Consider the following 21,510-nt stretch of genomic DNA (forward strand, 5'->3'; position numbering starts at 1 on the left):
GCTATTTAGTGACTAAGGGATTTTTTCCTTTCCTTCTTATATGTTGTAGTTAATTTACGTCGCACTAGAGCTGCACAATAGGCTATTAAGGACGGTCTGGGAAATATCCCTGAGGATGATCCGAAGACATGATATCACAATTTGGATCCTCTGCAGAGGGGTCATTCTTTCTGATAAAGGGAATTTTTACATACTATGTTTTTCATTTTTAATAAATTCAAAAGTTTTAAAACTTGTTAAATTTTTTTTTTTTATGAAGCAATTCTGTATAGAAAAAGGTAAAATGAAAAGCACAATTTTTTCATTCTTAACAAGATCGAAATAAAAATCTCAAGGGATTTTATTTTATAGAATCTCAAATTTATTTTTGTCCGGAACTGATCAAGTAAATGTTATACAGCATAAAAAACTAGACCACTAATACACTTAAATTAACACTTTGAATTTATTGATAGAATTCTATAAATATGAAGTATTTTAATTATACATATTATTTGAAGCATTTAAATGGTATGCTATTAAATAAAAGTTAAAGTGTACATATATTAAAATTTTTGTTGATGAAAACATTTATGTGTTTTTACATGTGTTTGCTTTTTGAAAAAATAAAGTTTTAGTTTTTACTGAAATGCTTATTTTGTATTAGCTTCTTCTTCTTTTTTTGTGAAAATATATATAAGTTCACCTTAAGAAGAACTAGGTAAAGAAAAAAAAAGTTGCAATGTATTTTGTACTTACTGTTTTTAAAAATTGTTCTAGGAATTTGACATCAAGTCCTCAAATTTCGATATTAGCTTCTTCTTTTTTTCGTGAAAATATATATAAGTTCACCTTAAGAAGAGCTAGGTAAAGAAAGAAAAAGTTGCAATGTATTTTGTACTTACTGTTTTCAAAAATTGTTCTAGGAATTTGACATCAAGTCCTCTACTAAAGTGAGCAAGTCCTTAGAAGCTGTGGAAGATGCTTTATATGATAAAAAACCCTCTCCTTTTATCAGTGAAGAAGTTTATCAAGAATGCTGTAATTGGTCTGACAAGTTTCCTTACTTAAGGTTAATTTCTTAAATATATCTATTTAACTGTAGTATTTATACTTGTAGTGTCATTTATGTTTTGTATATTTCAATTAAAAAGGCTATAGAAAGGAGTATTTAATTTTTTTACACCCTATACATGGTAATACTTTTACTTTCGTTGCTTGTTACTAAAGTACTTGTAAAGAGACATTCATTACTAGTAAAGAAAGTAAAAGTGAAAAGACATCCGTTACTTGTAACGAAAGTAAAAGTAAAAAGTTTACTTCCTTAAGTTTAAAAGTTAAAAGTTTACTTAAATGCTTTTACTTGTACTTCGTTACTTTATAAATTTAGTACTTTTATTTGATTTATCTCTACTTTTTTTGGAAAAGAGAACAAGTATTTGTTAGAAGAATGTCAAAAGAAATCATACTTTTTTCTGATTTTTGATTAAAGTTTAATTTACTGTCCACTGTTCTCACATCCTTTGCCCTTCTCTAAGGAAAATAGTCTTTCTTTTTTTTTTTTTGTTCCATCTGACCACAATAGGGAGCACAAAGAGGTTGAAGGTTAAAGCATGATCATCTGTAAGTTCCTGGAAATTAACGACACATCACCTGCTTGAAAAAGTTTGTTCCACTTAGGTGATATATATGTGTCTTGATTTCAAATGTCACTCCATCTTTTCTTTATTGCTTCAGGGAAAGTGTTGCCTCACTCCTTTTTGAGCTTCTAATTTTCTCACCCATTGCATAGCTTGTCTTCAGGTTTTTTTTGTTTGAATTTCAGACGCAGATTTCTCCTTATGGAAATTTTATGGGGTTCTTTTTCTTAAGAATTGTTAATACACAATCACACATAAATATAACTTTCAACTTCAAATTACCTCATCAGGATAACCATATTTTTTTGGTCATTCTGTCATAAGAGTTTGTTCATGAAAGTTGCTTGTTCACAATAGTAAATACTACTTTTAGGTTCAACTTTGGTAAGTTAAGAAAATATTTATTTGCTTTTTTTCGATTTCAAGTGCCATAATTCATGTAATTATTTAACAATGTGTTATCTATGAAAGTTGAATTATTTCAGCATTTTTATATAGATATAATTAAAGAAGTTTTGCTAAAAATTACTTAAAGGAAATATCATTTGATTTTTAATGATTGGTCAAGGTCAAAGTTATATGTCAAGACGAAATTTCAGCTTCTCCTAATTTTTAATTTATGTAATATTATTAAAATGGCTATAATCTGTTTTGAAATTATAGAGGTCTACTTTGCTTTTAAACTTAATGCTGTAAAAAATATTCTCTTCAAAAACTGCTGCTGTTGTCACCACTGTTTCAAAAGTTTCTCCCAAGCATGCTTTTCTCTATCATAACTCAAAAACTGTTCAATGAAGTATGTCAAATTTTACACATTTACAGAGAAATATTTAAAAAAATTCTGGTATCAAAATGTTAATGTAGTCTTAAGTTATTTATTTATTTTATGTCAAAGATAAAAATTGCTGTTTTGTGTGATGTAATTCAGTTTATCATAAACTAGTAGCAGAAGGATAGTTGTTTTGAAACTAAGCTATAGTTTCTGATAATGAATAATTTGTCTCAGTTTTTTTAACTTTCGAATTAGTTTTGGAGTAATTAAATAGTTCATATAGACGGTCTTTGATTTATTAATGTAAAAGAAAAATTAATCTCAGAAAAATTGTAATATTTTGAAGCCAATTTTGACTGTAGATAAAAAACAAAACAGACAAATTTAAAACAACCTGCTCCTTTCTAAAATTTTGGTGTATTTTTATACAATCTAGGAAGATTAACAAATAATAGGTATTTATTTATTTGATGAACCAAAACCTAGTACTCCCTTTTTCTAGGATTTTTTGTAATAAGGTGTTATTATTTATATTAACTAATATTGAGAGTTTTTCTGCTTCTGCTATATCTTCTTTCCCTCCTCGCCCGCAGGTGATGTCAGTAAAAGTATCATTGTTTACTTCTCCTTTGTTTAATTCATTTTAAAATTATTTTTTTTACCTTTCATAAAAACAAATTATAATTTTTAATTTAATGGATTTTAAGGGATTACCAGTATATGAATACAATTTTATTTATTATTTTACTTATTTTTAAAAAGAATAATGTTAACAAATTCGTTCAGCAAATTAATTTATTCCTACAAATTCTGAAAGTAAAAACAAAATTTCTAAAGAATAGGTAGTTTAATTAATTAAACTACTTATTGTCGTTTAATTGGTTAAATTAACATAATTTAAAACTCTTTTTCATACTCAAACATTGATTTTTTAATTTATATTTTGGTTTCTAGATATTTTCAACATTAACTATTTCAGTGAATTTTGTAAGATTTTCTTGCATTTCAAAGATTTATACATTGAAATTAAAATGTAATGCCCTTTTAACAAAAAAAAATTTTTCTCACATTTTTATATGAAATTTAAGGGTACTTTAAATTTCTGATTTCCTAGAAATGTACTTTAAAAACGTTACTTTTTTTGTTTTGTACTTGTTCTTTTTTATTTGTAACCTTGTAGAATCAAAACTTTTACCTGTTACTTTTTTAAAGTAACGTTCCCATGAATGCTTATCATTCACTTATGTACCTCTCACTTTATTCTTCTTCTGGTTTCACAGTAATGGTGGTTTATGTAGTAGAAAAGTAACTTTAAAATATTAATTAAGCTGAGTTACTACAAGTTAAATGTGTAGTATTTTTAAACTTATAAATTATTTTCATAAGTCTTAGAGCCACTGTGTTCTTCAAGATACTCATGAAGATTCCAGAAAGAATATTCATAAGTTCTTGATTCCTGATCTTAAGACAGGCCACACACTGAGAAAGCAAGTGGTAAAAAAGAGGCAATCAGGTGCCAGATTCTTAACTTTTGTGTTAGGTTGCCACGGAGGTGATGTGTGCATTCTAATGAAAAAATATTGAAACCTGCTTCAATTAGGCCTCTTACTTACCACTTGCATCTTCAGTTTGTGACCTGCTTTATGATCTTGTACTGGCTAATCATTGTCCTGCTCGTCACAGCTTTGCAGTAAAGGAAAATGTTGCTTGATTTTGTGTTTACACTTGTGGCTCCTGATAAAATATGAACATTGAATAATGTTATGATAATCAAATGAAAATGTTTTGAACAATGCTTTAAGAAATTTCCATTTCAATGTTTTCCCTGTGGCAGAATTTTTTCGAGCTATTTGCAAAAAAATAAACAAAATATTCAAGTACTATTATCTTTTGGCAAGATACTTTCAATTATCACAAACATATATGTAACTAATTTAAAATAACAAAAGCGCTCTGCTTGCAAAAAAAACTATATTTATTTTTAAAAGAACATATAATAATTTTTTATTCTAATATTATGGGTGATATTCTCGCATTTTGTTGGGAGGGGGCACAAATTATTTCCTTCACCTTTTGTAAATAATCATCAGGATAAAAAAAATTAAAAATCATGAAAACGCATAATAAATTACCAAACAAAAGATTGACAACGAAATTACGTGAATCCAACTCCTCAAATGCGTGTTTCGTTTTTAGATTAAGTGGTTATAGTAAATATCATTTAAAAAATATTGAATTTAAAAACTATGAGAAATCAATAGCAATAACTGCCAAAAATTTGATCGAATTTTTGCTTTAAAGTAAATACTCAAATGCACGATTTAAATTTTCCATATTGTTTGAAATATATTGGGATATTAAAGATCCATGTGAATATTAATATCAATAACTGCCGAAAATACAATCGAAACATTACATCCATTTACGATACTATCAGCGTAAATTTAGTGTGCCAAAAAGTGATTATCTAAGTGCATGGCTCAAATATTATGTGTAAATTTCTGTACAAATGAAAAGTAATTATTTTTACTTTTTAAAATAAAAATCTTTTTGCAAAAACTCAGTAACATTCTGTGGCAATGTCGCCGTGTCGCTGCATTTATGCCACAGGGAATGTTTCTAAAAATTATTCCATTAAATTGAAGAACAGAAAAGTGCTTCAGTATTAGTCTCTACTTTACCACCCACGATGAAAACTGAGACACTTACTTGTGGCAGAGTAGGGACTATCTTGAATATCACTGGGCTCTAGTATTATAAATATTCAAGTATATTAATTTAAAAATAATTTGTACTTTGTTAAAAAGTTTATTTTATATAATTAATCAATATTCAATAGACTATTCAACTTTGTTCTCAATATAATTGTTAATTTCTAATTATTGCTTTCTGTAAATTAGATTTTTATGTTTTTTTTTATTTCAGTTTTTTTCTTTGAATTATCAGTGATTAGTATAAATAAATTTTAAATAAAATCATTAAACTTGCAATGCATTTAATTATTTGTTTTCTTTTAAATAGGATAAAAGGAGAAAAAATTATCAAAAGGGAAGACCATATATTTCCATCTTGTCCTAGAGAAGAATGTATTAATAGTAATGGTTCATCTTTAAGGTAAATTAAAATATCTCTTTTATTACTATAGTAAATAGGTACATATAGCATGTTCTAAAAATACATTTTGACAAATTTAGATTATTTTTTAGATATGTTTTTGGAAATTAGTTTTGCAATACAATTGACAGTTTTTAATTATTATTTTATCTTTAATATTTGTATCTTTTCAATATCACACTGTTTTTCAATACTACTTTATGTTTTATTTGTCTTACATGGCAGTGTAAATTTGAACTTGTTTACATTGAAAGAATGTGAAAAAGTAGTTTTTTAAATTAATCTAAGATTAACTAACTCATAATATACTTACATTGTTTCTATAAGACCTGGTTGAAAGTAATAAAAACATATGTATCATTAAGATTTACATAGTTTATCACATGTGAATCTTATTGATTTTCTAAAATCCATCATCAATTTATTTCAACATTGTCAATTGATGTAGAGCAAAATGAAAACATGCACAAAATTTATGATTTTGAAGTAAGTAAAATGTTATTTTTGTGCAGTTTAGTAAGTTGTCTTTCGCAAATAAATAAATTGATTTAAAGAATTTCATCCAAATTTGTATCGGAAAAAAAAACTTATCTAAACATTGTAAAAAGTTTAAATTTATGCATTTATTTTAGTTTGCAAGTTGAAGGGAAGAAAATGGCTATCCATGCACCTGAAAAATATTTTAGAAAAACAAACTTTGAAATTGCACCTGATTCTTCTGAACCAGATATTTTTGAAGAAATTATTTTAAGTCATTATGATGATGAAGATAACTCTACTTTTCTGAAAAAGTAATAAATATATACTGTTCATTTTTCAAAATTGCTAATTCAATTAGAAGCTATGTACTCTTGTAGTATCAGTAAACTAACCTCTCCTTATTGCCATGTTTTAGCTAATCTAATTCATTAAATAGAGGGGGAGATGGGGAGGGATTTTTTGCAAGTTTTATACATTGTAGGAAAATATAAACGCACTAGCCACCTTTGTCGATCAGCTTGGTCACCTTTCAAAATTATCTTGCACAACATATAAACATTAACAAAGTCAAATGCAAAGCACAATAGTTTATAAATATTATAATTTTTCACCCACTCCTCCAAACTTTACACCTTAATTAGTTATAAACATATTAACTAAAACTTTTTCACTGTCTAGCTGTTGCCCATGCTTTTACCTGCGCAGGAGTACTTTGATTAAAATTTAACTGTTTTCAAGAGATGTCTGCAATATTGTCAAAGCTCTGTATGTATTGAATTTTATTAATAATTTAAAGTCTGTCCTGCAGCCCTTAAATCACACAAACCCCTGTAAGTTTGTTTTCATGAAATTTCAGCTTTTAAAGTAGCAAAAGTATTAAAATTATTTCCATCTGTTTTTGATAAGATAAAAAAAAACTTATCCCAAAACTCCATTACCTTCTGTACTACTTCTTCACGCATCTCTCGAGATGTAACTTGAGTATTCTGTAATGTATATATGTTATTGCTTGAAAAACACAAGCTCTGTCACCAATAATTGGTATGACAGTATGCAGCACAATAGCACCATTTATGTTTGAAATTTCTACAACCATTCTAGAATGAATCAAAAATAAATCTAAATAATTACTTCATTATAAAATTTTTAATTCAACAAAAGTAAATTATTCTAGATAAATACATAACCTAAAACAAACTATTTAACACTACTTAAATTGAAATTTAAGAAAACCTAACAAAATGAATCTAAATAATCTGAACATATATTATTCTTAACGTATTACAAATATTTTAACTTAAGTTATTAATTAAAACGACCTAAGAAAATGAATAATAACTATAACTATGCTAATAAATGAAGAAATATCATAGTTTATAGTGTCACATAAGAGAAATATATATTTAGGTTAAGTGATATAATGTATGGTTTACAATTGTAATATATATAATTTGTAATCATGGTATGAATTAATTGGTTTTAATTTTTAGTATTGTTAAAACTAATACAAAATTATTTAGTTAATTTTTAATAAATATATTCTGATTAGAAATGAAAATACAGAAAATTTGCAAGCAAAAGAACAAGTTACTGAGACTGAAACACCAATTTCTGTAGAGTACTTACAAGAAAAAATTGTTGAGAAATTAGCACAACACATATGGCCAAAAGTAAGTATTCCTCTCTTGGAATTATTTTTTGTAATTTGAGTTAATATCTTGCATTTTATGACTGATAGAGTTAATCCTAATTTTTTTGCACATTACCACTTAATCTAAGAAAATCAAGGAAATTTTGTATCTTTTAAAAATACAGTTAAAATTGATTTTAGGAAAGATTTTTATTGAAAATATATTTATGTACACAACAACTTATTGTAATTGTTTACAAAATGGTTGCATAGGGTCAATTATTACAAAAAAAGAGAGTTGATTGTTATTTTTTTCGAAATGTTTTCTATTATTAACTTCTTTTAACTTTAGCATTGTACCAATTTTCAAGCTGTTAAATAGTCAAACTTTTAGCACTTTTATTCTTTTTTTTAATTTAATGATTTTTAGCACTCTAAAAAATATTCCAATGTTTTTATCTTTCCTCACACTCTATTTTCATCAATTTCTACACCATTTTATTCATGCAAATTATTCATCATGTTTTCTTATAAAACTTGTAAGGATAAAAATTTATTTCTTTTACATTGAAATATTTCTGTGTTTTATCAAAATAATTTTGCTTTTTTTAAGTATTTAATAAAGAAATAAATAATAAAGAAATAAATAATAAAAAAACATTAAATTGCCAATTTTTTTATAGCTAAGTTAATTTTTACATTATCATAAGTGGATGAGGGATTATCACAAATGAGTTAAATACAAAATTAGTACAATAGCCTGAACCAAATAATTCCATTGCATGCATCAACAGACTTAATTAAAAGCCTCATAAATTTTATTTAGTGAATTAAAAGGGGAACTTTTTCAAATCCTTATAAACTGGTTTTTCTTTTCAGATTAAAAACTCGTGCTTTTATGCTTGCAAGAGTAAAAGGGAATATTTTTTTTTATCCACCAAAAACTTTTAAACTAATGTCCTGAATGAACAGAACCCATAAAAGGGAAATTATTTAATAAAAATTATCATTTGGAATGGCCATCTTCACCATATCTTATGACTCATAATGAGATTGGGTACCATTTCATTAGCATATTGGTATCAGGATATTTAAATTTAATGCAATGAAATTATTATTGAAGTGCCTAACTAATTTTTATTTAATTTGTTTGGATCATAATTAAAGCTAACAATTATCTGTTTAATGAATTACTTCAAATATTATGAAAAAATACAATATTTTTTTGTTTTTTTTTTTAAATTTTTTAAAACTATGCATTCAGTTTTTTTTTTTCTTTTTCTTTAGTTTGGTTGCTCTTATTAAAAATTTTCTAACTGTGAAAATAGAATTGGTTCTGGATACTAAACATTGAAATCTAAAAGTAATTCTCATTTGTAATCTTCATATTATTATTTCAGGTGCTCAAAACTCTTCAAAATTGTCATGAGGACAAGAAGTGGGGTAAGAATTTATGTATTTATTTAAAGTGGAAAACAATTTTAACATAAAAGATTAGCTATGCCTTAAAATGTGATACTTTGGAGTTTAAATATTTATTTGTTGATTCTTCATTTATATTAGTCATCAATAATTTTAAATCTTTGTCAAGTCATTTTCATTGGGGATATTTTTCAGGTTGTTATTCTTTTATAATTGAACAATGTTTTTTCATATATATATATAAAATTTATTATAAGCATCTTTCTTATTTTGTCAGTTTATCTTATGATTCATTTTGGGTAAACTGAAACAAAGTGATTAAATCACATTAAACAATACTATACTTGAAGCAATTTACTGATGATGATAGTAAAAAAAATTCTTTTGTGTTATGATCCACTGAAAAAAAGATATGTTTATTCAAACAAAGTACGTTTTTGTTTCTAATTTTGTAACCTAATAATTAGCATTTGTGTGGTAAGTCTCTTGAGCCATTGATATTGGTAGTTAGTATATGTGAAATTCTACTCTTCAGAACGTAATTTATTTGGGATGGGTTTTTTTTTCGGTCACTGTACATTATAACAAGATATGAAAAACTATTTTTTCATTTGATGAATGCCAATCATAGGATATAAGAATTATGCAACTGAAATTTAAAACTTTATAGGAATTTATATTATAAGTTTACAACTGAAATTTAAAACTTTATGGGAATTTAAATTATACATATTATTTTAAAATATATTTAATATTTTGTAAAAAAATAACTATATCAATATCATATTATTTACTGATATTTTTATGAGAATATTTAACGAAATAATTTCATGATTGTAGTATGGTATACTACATATTAATTAAAATAATTTGTTAATTCTAATCTAATTATCTAATTTCATTATCTAATCATCTAATTTATTTAATCATCATCATTCATCTAATTTAATAATCATTTGGTAATTGTTAATTTGTTAATAATGTAATAAACAGCTTAAATAATTGTAACTGTTAAATTTGTGATAAACTTTTAATTGTATGTTTTTTAATTTCTTCTTTTTACACTTGTAATTAATGTTATTTATTTATCAGTATTCAATAATTTCTGTAATATTTAAGTTTTAAGCCTCAATTTATTTTGTAACCTTGGGAAAGTAATCTTTCTCTGCATTTATGTTCTTCCTTTAAAAGAAGATTCCTTCTTTTGTTACTTTGCTGACAGCAAGATGTATGTCCAGTCAGCAAACCCCTTTGTTGGATCGAGAAGGAGTGACACCAAGTCCGCTTTCCCACGTTTCGGCTTGCATCAAATGCAAAGCGCCCCTTTTGATCTTATGATGGCGCCAAGAATGTTCAGAACATTCTACAAAATTCTTTTCCAGGTGTGTCACCACTTTTGACAACCCTGCTTCATGTTTGGCATGGAGCTTAACAATTAATTTCGCCAGTTGGCTAATATTTGCAGCTCTGTGATTTGCCCCGCTGATCCTTCTCCATCCAACCAATGCGATATTCGTAAAAGTGTAATTTTTTTTGGGGAGAGTTTTCTCCCCTATCTTCATAACGAAGAAATAGTCAGTTGTTGTTTTTCTCTCAATTTGTGTTTGTTTGTTTTTTCGGCTTAGGCCGATTTTTTTCTGTGTTGGCATGTTTGCCAAGCATTCTTGTTTTTTTACAATGTTAAGTAGTCAATAAATATGTTTTTCCGCATCCCTAACTATGAGTCTGGTGAGTAATTTCACTGTATAAGTTGTTTTCTCTTCCTTCCTTTTTTTCAGCATGTTCCTCCGTTGCACTGACCTGAAATTTTGTACCCACTTCCAATGTACGCCACTATCATCTTTTTCGGCCTTTACATAATTACTTTCTAAATTGCATTTAATCTTAAGTTGACTTAATGTTAGTCACCCCCTTTTTCCCCTTTTTGATTTAGCCACACCACAATGATATAACCTGTATATTTTTTATAAATATGTAAAAAATTCTATTTTATAATTAAAGCTACTGATGACAGTGCTTTCCAATTCTAAATAAAAAGATATTTCATAGATAAAAAAGTTGAAGATATCCAATTACCACCAATATTTGCTGTTCAAGTTGATCAAAAACGTTCTGCAACAAATCAAAGGCCAAAAACAGAAGGATCTAATTTGTCAGTATTGGATTTTCCTAAACTGAGTAGCTTTTTATCAGTTTCTCCTAAAGTTTTACAAGATCGAAAAGAGTGCAAAAGTGGGTAAGGAATTTCAATTTTTTTGCATTTTTTTCTAAACTGTATCTTATTGCACTGTTTTAACTACCTGGAATGCTTAATTTATGTAATATTTATTCAATTAATTTATCTATTAATTTCCAGTTTTTCCTATGCTAAATCTTTTTTTTTTATATTAAAAAGATGTTTGAAAGTAGTTAAGATTGCTTATTTTTGTGTCCATATTATTTAGTTAGCAATTATTAACAGTGAAAATAATTTGAGAATACTTCAATTTTTTTTAAGTGTTTTGTGTATCAAATTTCTTTACATAACACTTGCTATACTTTTATTCTAAATGTTTGTTGTTTTTATTTGAGATTTATGATTTTAAATTAAGATTATGTAATATTTTACTTTGCTAATACTTGTAAAATTTTCACAGTATTACGAAGAATTAGTATTCCAAAATTAGAATTCCAAAATAGATAATTTTAATAATTAGAAAGCAAGTTGCAGTAGGACAAAGATTAAGCAGTTTTTTTTTATCCATTTTCCCTGATTTTTTTAAAATATATCATTAATATGATAATTTGAAGTAGGTGCATTTAGTTAAAGGTATTTTATATTTATATATATATTTTTTTATCGTTTATTTCTTAAATGTCAATTATTATTTATTTAAAAAAAATTAAACGCAAGAACATTTTCATTTTATTAGCCGGAGTAGTCTAAGATCTTCAAGACCAAATTCTGAAATCCATTCAAGAAGAAACAATGCACATTCCTCTTATGCAAGTAATCTATTTTCTCAAAGTACATGTAAAGTGTCAAGTACTTCCAACTGTCTGAAACAGGTTCAGTTTCTTTCAAAAAAAGCACAGAAAAAAGAGGATATGGATAAAATGTCATTATATCTTCCAGCTTTGGAGGTAAAATTTTTTATATCTAGACTACAAAAATAATTTTGTGAGCACAGCACAATTATTTTGTGTACACTAATAATCTTCAAGTGACACAATGCGAGATCTTTTAGATTAATTTCAATATTTTGATTTGTTTAGATATTTCATCATCATCATCTTATTCAACCATTACCAATGCACTGCGGCATGAATATAGCTTTTCAAAACTATTAATCTACTGCTTTTTTTAACCCTTTAATGAAAATTTTAAAAAAAATGAACTTTTTTTATTTTACCTGAATGTAATAGTAAAGATAAGTGTGGAATTCAGAAGAGAATCAAACAATGGGGTGCAATATTCTTTTGTGCTTTATGCATCTGCTCATTTGATCATTTCTCATCAAGTTTATTTGTAGTTATAAACGCAGAATTTATAAATGTGGTTATTTAAAAGCAAAGAAGTTCAAAATTTTGTGGTCCCTTCTTTTAAGTAGGTAAAATTTTAAAATAAATTACACCAAAATCGAAAAAAGAATGTTTTAAAAATCAATTTTAAGTAATGAGTTCAATAAATATCTTTTTATAAATAAATCTCAAGTCCCAAAAATATTTTAAAGTAGCAGCACTATATAAAAATTGCCCTATAAAGGGTTAATAGCATTCAATCACTGTGTTTGTGTTTACCTTTTAGTTAACCAGTTCAAGATGCTGCAAGTTCAGCAATTCTCAGTTCTTCTGCTATATGGTTAGCCTATTGCCATTTAAAATGTTCAATGTAAAATATTAAAAGTAAGACAGAAAACCAAATCTCGAAGACATTAAAAAACTTTAGTTTTTATTATAATCCTATTATTTGCTTTTAGATCTTTCTCATAATACTGATAAAGTATTTCTTTGTGTAGTTTTTTAGATCTGCTTGTGTGAGTTTAAGTCTATGCTAAGTTTAGGTAACACAAATTGAAAGAAGAGAGGATATTACTCTCTAGTATGATTTTTTTAGCCAAAATAACTTCAATCAATTTTGATTCTCCTGTTAATTTCATGCATGACGTTGTAATTTTATACAAATTAAATGTAACTCTGTACTTTTTCAATTTCTATTTTGATTTTCTTTTCTATAAAATAAACATTTAATGTGATTTTTTTGTCATAAAACTTTATTTTAAGCTCTTCTTGGATATTGTGTAATATATATATATATTTAGAACCGCAATGGCTCAGGGTTTAAGGCATTAAACTATCATTGTGAAGAACTGGGGTTTGATTCCCAGTGGCAGTTTGAAGGTCACTCAGCTTCAAATCGATGGGTACCAGCTTATCCTACACGTAAAGGCAGCCTGAGCGAGCAGTGCTAACCACAATCATTCCATTGGTCACAAAACAATAGAACCTTTACCTCCATCTTCTTGGGCCACTGTTGCGGGAATTGTTTCCATATCTTAATTTTATCAAGATGAGTGTATTAATTTAAATAAATATGTGTTCATTAACCAAAGTCATCCTTTTGAATGGCAATAACCAAAGAATGTAATAAAATCTATATATGTTTTTCCAACCAATAAAAAATGTCCTATTTTTTATGGAATAAAAACCTTAGTTGAGTGACATTTTTCCAAATTCTTTAGAACTTTTCTTATATAACCAATGACTCTGGTATATATATGCAGAAAAATTTCTTACAATAGTTCTTTATTGGAATTTTATTCTATGTATTTTCAATTCTAATTCCAATTTTAACATTTAATAATAACATATTTTTATAACCATTAAAGTAGATTTCTTTAATTATATTTTGTTCAGGAAGACATAAACGATCCTGTTGACTACTTAAGAGGACTATCTCTTCATACTGATACTAAGACTGTTTCATCTTCAGTTGTTTCTCACTTTCCCAAAAAGTCTGAATGTTTTTTGCCACCCATTGATGCAGATAACATAAATCCAGATCTAAAACTTGTAAGTATTATTGTCCTTCTGCATTAATATAATCATTATATTGCAAGTGAGTAGGAAAGGGGACAATTTAAAGTGCTGTATTTGCGTGTTTTTGTAAATAAAATTTTACTTAGGAATACTTTATTCTCAAAACTTTCTAGGAATTGCAAATAAACAGCTCTATAGGATTCAAATATCCTTATTTTTGTGTTTCATGCACATAAAATTGTAGAAACACAATTTGTGTTGAATATTAAAATTTAAAGAGCTCATTATGTCTAACAGCCAATAATATTTGTATTTTTTAGACCAGAAATTTGTTCACATTTTTTGGTTCTGATATGAAATGTTCAAATAGAGGTGAATTAGTTTTTAAACCTAAGACACCAGCTTCCCGTCCAAATACTAGTGCTTCCAAAAAGGTATATTACTTCATTTTTTTTTCAACTGTGTATTTTCTTTTTTAGACATTTAATTCAAAGCTTACATGTACTTAGATAAATTTTATTTTGTGGATGTGTTTCTTCAACATGTTTATTATAATTCACATTTTTTATTTAAGGAAATTTTGTGAAATTAAAGATATTATTTAATAAGCTAATTATAAATCTACATGTATTTCTTGTACAGTTTCTAGTTGTTGTTATTATTTTTTTAATGTTTGTTTTATTTGCCAAAAGTTTATTTAATCAAATGTTTTGTTTTTCATATTCCTATATAAAAATTTCTCATTGTATATAACTTGTTTTTTATGCTCTAATGTTGTGTTTCCAAACTTTTGCTTACCAGAATCTTTAAGACTTTACATGAATTTAAAGTAAATTCGTAAAGGAATAAATATTTTCGGCTTGGGACAAAAAATTTCATACATGTATAGTGAGTAGGTGATAAACTGTTTTGGTTAAAGTATGCTGTTCTGGAAAGGTTTAAGTAGATCTATTTTGAAATTGGAGTTAAAATATTTAGTGTATAGTGTACAAAATAAAATAGGAAAAGAAAAAAAAAACAGAACACCTTAATACCTTTTGATCTAAGAATTACATCATTAAGGTAATATGCTGGTATGTTATAATCGAATCCTTATGCAGAGGATATTTTCATTTTCGAACACAAACGTACTTTTTCCGAACACAATCGTACCAAACACAAACATACTTTTTCTAAATAAACATACACTTTTTATGATGGATTTGAATTTTTGACACTCAAAATATAGAGGTAGACGTGATCTAGAAAAGATGTCCTAAGACTTTGATCTTAAGAGTGGTAAAAAGTTTGGACCCTTTATTTTTAATTTTTCTTTTTTGTGTATGTTCCATATCTATAGAACTATTTAAGAGAATTAAAAAAATAATGTTTGCACACAATTGTAAAATTCCTTTATCCAAAGATACAAATTAAGATTCTTTAAAAGTGCATAGTATTATTGAATTTTAAAACTGCCAAAAAATTTTTGTTTAATACTAAATGTCATGGTGATATGTGACGATTTTTTTATTTTTAGTAATGAAATCTTTTTTTGTACAATTTTTTTTTCTCCTTCTAAGTATATTTAAATTTTAAATACTCCATCCTAATAAATTTGTATTTAAAGCGTTTCATCATCTTTCTTCTTTTTATGAGTCAAGGTAATTTCACTCGATATTTTCAAGGTTAGTTTTACTCCCCATCTTGTTTTATTTTTTCTTTCATTTCGCTTTGTTCCTATGAGATTTGTCATGTACTGTCTTTTTGGGCGCATGTTCTGACCGGTTCAAACCAGTTCATGTGCTTTCCCTTACACTATGTGACACCGCCTACTATTCAGAGATTTTTCTTCCTTACCATATTTGGTATGATGGTGAGTCCCAGTTTCCTTGATAGGCTCAACTCATTAGTCCGGTGCCTTTCTCTCATTCAACTATCGTCTTTCTTTTCAGGATGCTCGAATGTTCCTGCTCTTGTGAAAACGCCATTTCTCGTCACTTAATTTTTCTTTGGGCTGGCTAGCTGACCTGTTATCAGCGAGCCAAGCTGAGCTGATAATGGAGTTTTTTTTTTCAAGAGGCTTCCTTTTTTTTAAGAGAATTTTTTTTAAAATGATTGCTTCCATTTAATATTTTATTTTTTCGGGATTTTTTTCCCCGCAGCAAAAAGCCGATATTCCAGTTTGTTTGGGGAACATTATATTCTTATTATATTTTTCTTGAAGTTAGAGGCATTACCGAAGTAAGAGGCATTTAGAACTGGCTTCCTGCATTCGTGTTTCGTTTTCATTATTGTGCATATTTGTTTAAACTATTTGGTGAACTAAATGCTTGCTGAAAGCTCGCTTCTCTGCTATCTTCATCTATCGGTGTTTTACTGCTCTACAGAGAGAATTACAGGTTATCTTTTCATTGTTTGAAAATTTTTGATTGTCTTTAAAAGTGATGCATTGCTTTCAAAAAAAAAAAAAAAAAAACATCGCAAGTGTCTTCTTTTTAATTTTCAACAAAGAAACTGAACGTACTGTTACATAGAATATCTACCTTTGGTTGTTTTTTTTTAACTGATCTACATAGTGATCAACCGGCAAAGAAAGTGCTTAATCTGTAATGGTAAACTTGTATTTTACTGATCTATTTTGTGTTTATTATTGACTGAACACCCCTATCTATTATTACCGATCCTATGGTATATACTTTCCACCACACTTATAAATAAAATTAAATAAATAATAATTTCTCACTAAATAATATCAATTTCTCATTGGTACTCTAAGGTATGCATATTTTTGCTTCATTTTAAACTATAAAATTTTAAATGCCTAATTATAAACTTTAAGCCAAATAGTTTAGTACTGAAATTTTGAAAATTCCTTATTTTTAAACATTCATTTCTCAAAAACTATTCAACAAAAGTCAGTTCAAATTACACAATGTAAAATTATATAAATATGTTTATGCTTTACAATTAAAATATTTTTTGAATCTTATTAAATTAAATAATAAAATATGATAAAAATAATCAAAAACAATCTTTTACGATGGAATGAATTATCGTTAGATGAATGAAATTTAAAAAATGGTTTAAAAGTTTTCGCATAATTTTAAATAGCAAAATTGAAATACGCAATACTGGAGCCCGAACTTTTGACTGCCCTCTTTCAACTTTTAGGGTCATATTTTCTAGATTGCTGTCACTCCTCCCATATTTTAACAGTCAAAAATCTAAATCCAGCACCAAAAAAAAATTTTATGCAGAGAAAAATTGCATATTTAAGGTTAGGCTTTATCCATTAAAATTGGATCTTAAGTACATGACAATTCAATCACTATATCAAAGCTATTTTGCGTTGTGCAATTTTTATCGTAATATAGGTATCGTAATATATTTTAATAGTAATATCATAATAGGATCAACTAGTGGACAAAAATAATTTTTTTTCAATATTGAATACGCTATTCTTGTACTTTATTGAAAATACAAATTATATATACAAGGCTGATTATGAGCCCAATTCAAAAATCCTGAAAATTTCTTGTGTAAAATCATGCACAGATAACGCATTTCAAAAAATTAATGTCTTAATAAATTTAAATCATTGGTATTTTTACAACATGAAATTCTAAATAAACATAATATAAATGAATAATTATGTATAAGTTAACATGTATCTCTAATCACATTTATTATTCTACCGGAAAAAAATATATACAAATGAAAAAGATGCCAAGTATAAATTCTAGTTCTAATATTTTTAAATAAAATATACAAGAATTTTTATACATAAATGCAATCGATGATTTCTTGAAACTTCCGGATCGCGGTTGGCGAAAAATCCGAATTTTTCAGGAGCACAATCATCTTTGTATATAAAAACCTATGATGTTGGATTGCCTCAGTTTGAGCAATTCTCTTTCTGAAAGCATTTGTTAATAACCACACAATTACATGTTTTTTTTTAATAGTACACAATGTTAGCATAATAAAATATGTATATTTAGTTTAAGGTATATTGATTAACATCATTACATAATAATTTGTAATTGACATAAATATTTTGTATACATAACTTAAATATTTGGTAATTGCAATTAATTTTTTGAAAAAAGAATAAAGTTTTAAAGTTATTATTTTAGTTTGCAGTTGAAATTAAGTAAATTAAATTTAGCATAAAACGGGCACTATTTCTAAAAGCTTAGATTGAATTAGTGTCTTTTAAGATACATTAACAATTCCAAAATTTAACATTTTATTTAACATGGTGAAAGTTACTTAAGTTTTAAAATAGTATACCTTTAGGATATATAGAACTAAATCCAGTTATATGGCTATGACAGTTTTTGTAGGAGTTGGCAGACATTGTAAGAAAAAGTCTCAATTCTGTAGCAATGCCTAGATGCTACTATTATTTTTCAGTGTATTATTTTCGCTTAGCCATATGCTACAGTTACATAAAATTTTTTCATCTCTAGAGAAAAGTATATACAAATAGAAAATAATTTTATCTCGATATACATTTTTATACGATATGCATTTTTATCTTAAAACGTTTGTGTAAACACTATTAAAATTAAAGTCTCAATTGATTTTAATTTGTTATATTTATATTACCAAATTTTTTCAGAGTATCAAGCAGTCTGATAATTTAAGCTATAGGTTTTTGACTGATAATTATTCTTCCATTAAAAGTGAGTAATCTTTTCTATCATCTAAATTGCATTGTTGCAACATTATCTAAAATGTTTCCTTTCTTTTCATAGAAAACTCTATACTTGCTTATTCAGTGCTCAGTAAAAATAAAAATTAATCTTTCTTCAATGAAACTAGGATATTTTTTTATTATTAACCTTTTAGGATTAAATAAATGAGTATCTGAAAAATCTAAAACCTTAACTTTAAATACTAATTCAATTTTTTTTAAACAAGGTTCTTATTTCCTGACATGAGTATGTGACTTAAAATGCATATAAAATGTTACTGCAGTTAGTTTTCGTTGACATCGAAGAAGCTAAACTGAAAAATTTTATTAAATTAATAGTGATTCAACATTTAAAAAAAATACCTAGCTGCAAAAAAAAAAAAAAAAATTCAGCTAATAGTTTTTACTAAACTTAATTATTCAAGGAAAAAAATGAACTTTCACCTTAATGTTAAGTAACTGAAATAATGATGGCTGCAAAACATTTTTAATAAATATTTGCAAAATTTTATATTTTCGTCATCTAATTGCTTTTACGAAAAGAGAGTGAGGAGTGCAGGTAGCAAAACTTTTCTAAAATAGCTATGTAGAATATCTCTTAAATATTTCTCCATGCAAATTTTTTTATTTACTTCATCTGATTGCTTTTATGAGAGTAAGAAGAACAGGTAGTAAAATTATTCTAAAAAGCTATGATGGCAATGGGAGTTCCTTTTTTTTAATGTATGAAGAAATTGTATTTTAATATTTATAAACGATTATTATTTATCAGTTGATTACAGTGCTTTTAAAAAACGTAATACATAGACATGCTTTAGCAGCATTCCAGTATTAAGATCTAAAAATTTTTTAATGTTAGTGAATCAAAACCTTAATTAATGGATAAAACTTAGTGCTATCATATTGGATTTATTTGTTGCAAACTAGGAATGCATTAGCAGCATTCCAGTATTAAGATCTAAAGCTTTTTTAATGTTAGAATGAATCAAAACCTTAATTAATGGATAAAACCTAGTGCTATCATATTGGATTTATTTGTTGTAAACTAGGAGAAAAAAGCAGCAAATCATGCTGCATGCAATGTTAATATTTTTTTCGTAGGCTTTTAAATTTCTGAGTTTTATGATGCATCATTATTTATTATTTTTAAAAATACACAAAGAAAAAAAAATCTTTTGTCTTACTCTTAAGATATACTCTTTTCATGATTTTTGTCTCATACATTATTTTTTAACAAAATAAAATTTTTATTGCATTAAAAAAAATTATTGTCAAAGGTAGCCTTGAAAACTCTTTTCTTTTGTTTTCAAGATTCTCATCCTGCTGAAGTAAGAAAAGTTGGTGACAATTGTGATAAACAGTTAACCTTATTTCCAATTGTAACTTCATTAGTGCCTAGCAAAGAAAAAACTTGTAGTAGTGCAAGAAAAAGTAAGTTTCAATTCAATTCATTTGTTAACTCTGTGTCAAATACTGTGAACTTTACAAACTAAAAGGTGCCCTGGAATTCTTACAAGTCTAGAATTTCAAGTTACAAAATGTTGCCAAAAAAATATTAGGACAGCTGACAGTTAAGAGTTTTAAATAGGAGTATTACTCAAAAGAACTATGTCTTCATTGGTGAGTAATTTCAAATTTCGGAGATCAGAATTGGCAATATAAATCATGCATTTTAAGGTCTTTGTATATTTCTTTGATTTTTTTTCTAAGTTTTGTGCCAACAAGCCCCCAAGTACCCATTACTTGAAGAAGAAAATCAGGCATGTACTAACAAGATTTCATATTTAATAGCATTGAAAATTTTATAGTTTATGTAGAGACCATATACTTGATATACTATTCCATATATCGTTTAAAAAAATTGAGTTAAAGAGAGCAAAAATTAAGTAATTAAGAATAATTAACATGAAATCGGAAATAATAAGACCTCATAAAAATATTGAGTTTTAGTACAATATTTAGAATAATTGTAAATTGACTGAATAAAGGAAAAAAACACGAAGAAAAAGCTAAGAAATAGTTTTTAATGGATGTAAGTATATAAAGAAATATATAAAATAACTGAATTGGTAATTATAAAGAAAGCTATTGCATTTGTTTAATTTATAAACATAAAAGTTGGTGAAGTAATTATTAATTTTATATAATTTACTTTGTCTCTTACTGACAAGTTGCTATTTTTTAAAATTGTTAAAAAATTTATTCTTTCAGATTTTTTGAGCAGTTTGAACGAGCGAAAGAGGTGACCAAGGAGAATGAATTTTAATTGTAAATATTTTCATAAAATGATTATGAATTATTTTTATGTATTTGTAATCTCCCATGGAGAGCCTAATCAAAGTTTTTATAATAAATATTTAAAAAAAAACCACAATTGTTTTTCATATTCCTTTAATTTCATAACATGACATAGAGGATAAGTAGTCTAAATACTAAAGAATTTGACATATTTTTCTTTAAAAATTAATGTTTCGAAACCTTTATTCCTGGTAGATTATTTTTGCTCCCCTCCTATAAAAGAAACCTTTCTGAGATCAGGCGCCCTACAATGAACTGAAGAATCAAAATTGACTTACCTCAAGGAAACCTAAAACTGGAATCTCAGATTCCTTGCTTCTCCTAAACAGTACAACGAAAAATCAGGGAATCGAGTTCAAGAATCCATTTTATATCTGGATCCAGTTATAAGATTTATATCTGGCAATATCTACTCTTATTTATTCATTTTTTTGTTACTTTTTACATCAAGTTTTAGCTTTTAAAATTAAGATATCGA

The 21,510-nt window shown here is 26.5% G+C and overlaps 1 protein-coding gene across 3 annotated transcripts in view; it reads left to right on the forward strand.

The window, feature by feature from the left end:
• The window catches only part of LOC107446707 (uncharacterized), a 31,847-nt gene extending 10,736 nt beyond the window's left edge, over nt 1-21,111 (forward strand). For 2 of the 3 annotated variants that reach the window (XM_087168115.1, XM_087168116.1), the window contains exons 5-16: nt 906-1,051; nt 5,413-5,505; nt 6,138-6,296; nt 7,535-7,655; nt 9,016-9,058; nt 11,087-11,273; nt 11,950-12,160; nt 13,934-14,089; nt 14,377-14,490; nt 18,660-18,723; nt 20,046-20,165; nt 20,946-21,111. In XM_087168115.1, the coding sequence (XP_087024241.1) occupies nt 906-1,051; nt 5,413-5,505; nt 6,138-6,296; nt 7,535-7,655; nt 9,016-9,058; nt 11,087-11,273; nt 11,950-12,160; nt 13,934-14,089; nt 14,377-14,490; nt 18,660-18,723; nt 20,046-20,165; nt 20,946-20,980 (1,449 nt within the window). In that variant the 3' untranslated portion in view covers nt 20,981-21,111. The remainder of the gene's footprint in view (nt 1-905; nt 1,052-5,412; nt 5,506-6,137; nt 6,297-7,534; nt 7,656-9,015; nt 9,059-11,086; nt 11,274-11,949; nt 12,161-13,933; nt 14,090-14,376; nt 14,491-18,659; nt 18,724-20,045; nt 20,166-20,945) is intronic. The other variant, XM_087168117.1, reaches the window with a different exon arrangement.
• The last annotated feature ends 399 nt before the right edge of the window (nt 21,112-21,510 follow it).

The sequence above is a fragment of the Parasteatoda tepidariorum genome, chromosome 7 (assembly GCF_982258835.1).
Source record: "Parasteatoda tepidariorum strain Cologne lab strain chromosome 7, Ptep-v5.0, whole genome shotgun sequence".
Lineage (NCBI taxonomy): Eukaryota > Metazoa > Arthropoda > Arachnida > Araneae > Theridiidae > Parasteatoda > Parasteatoda tepidariorum.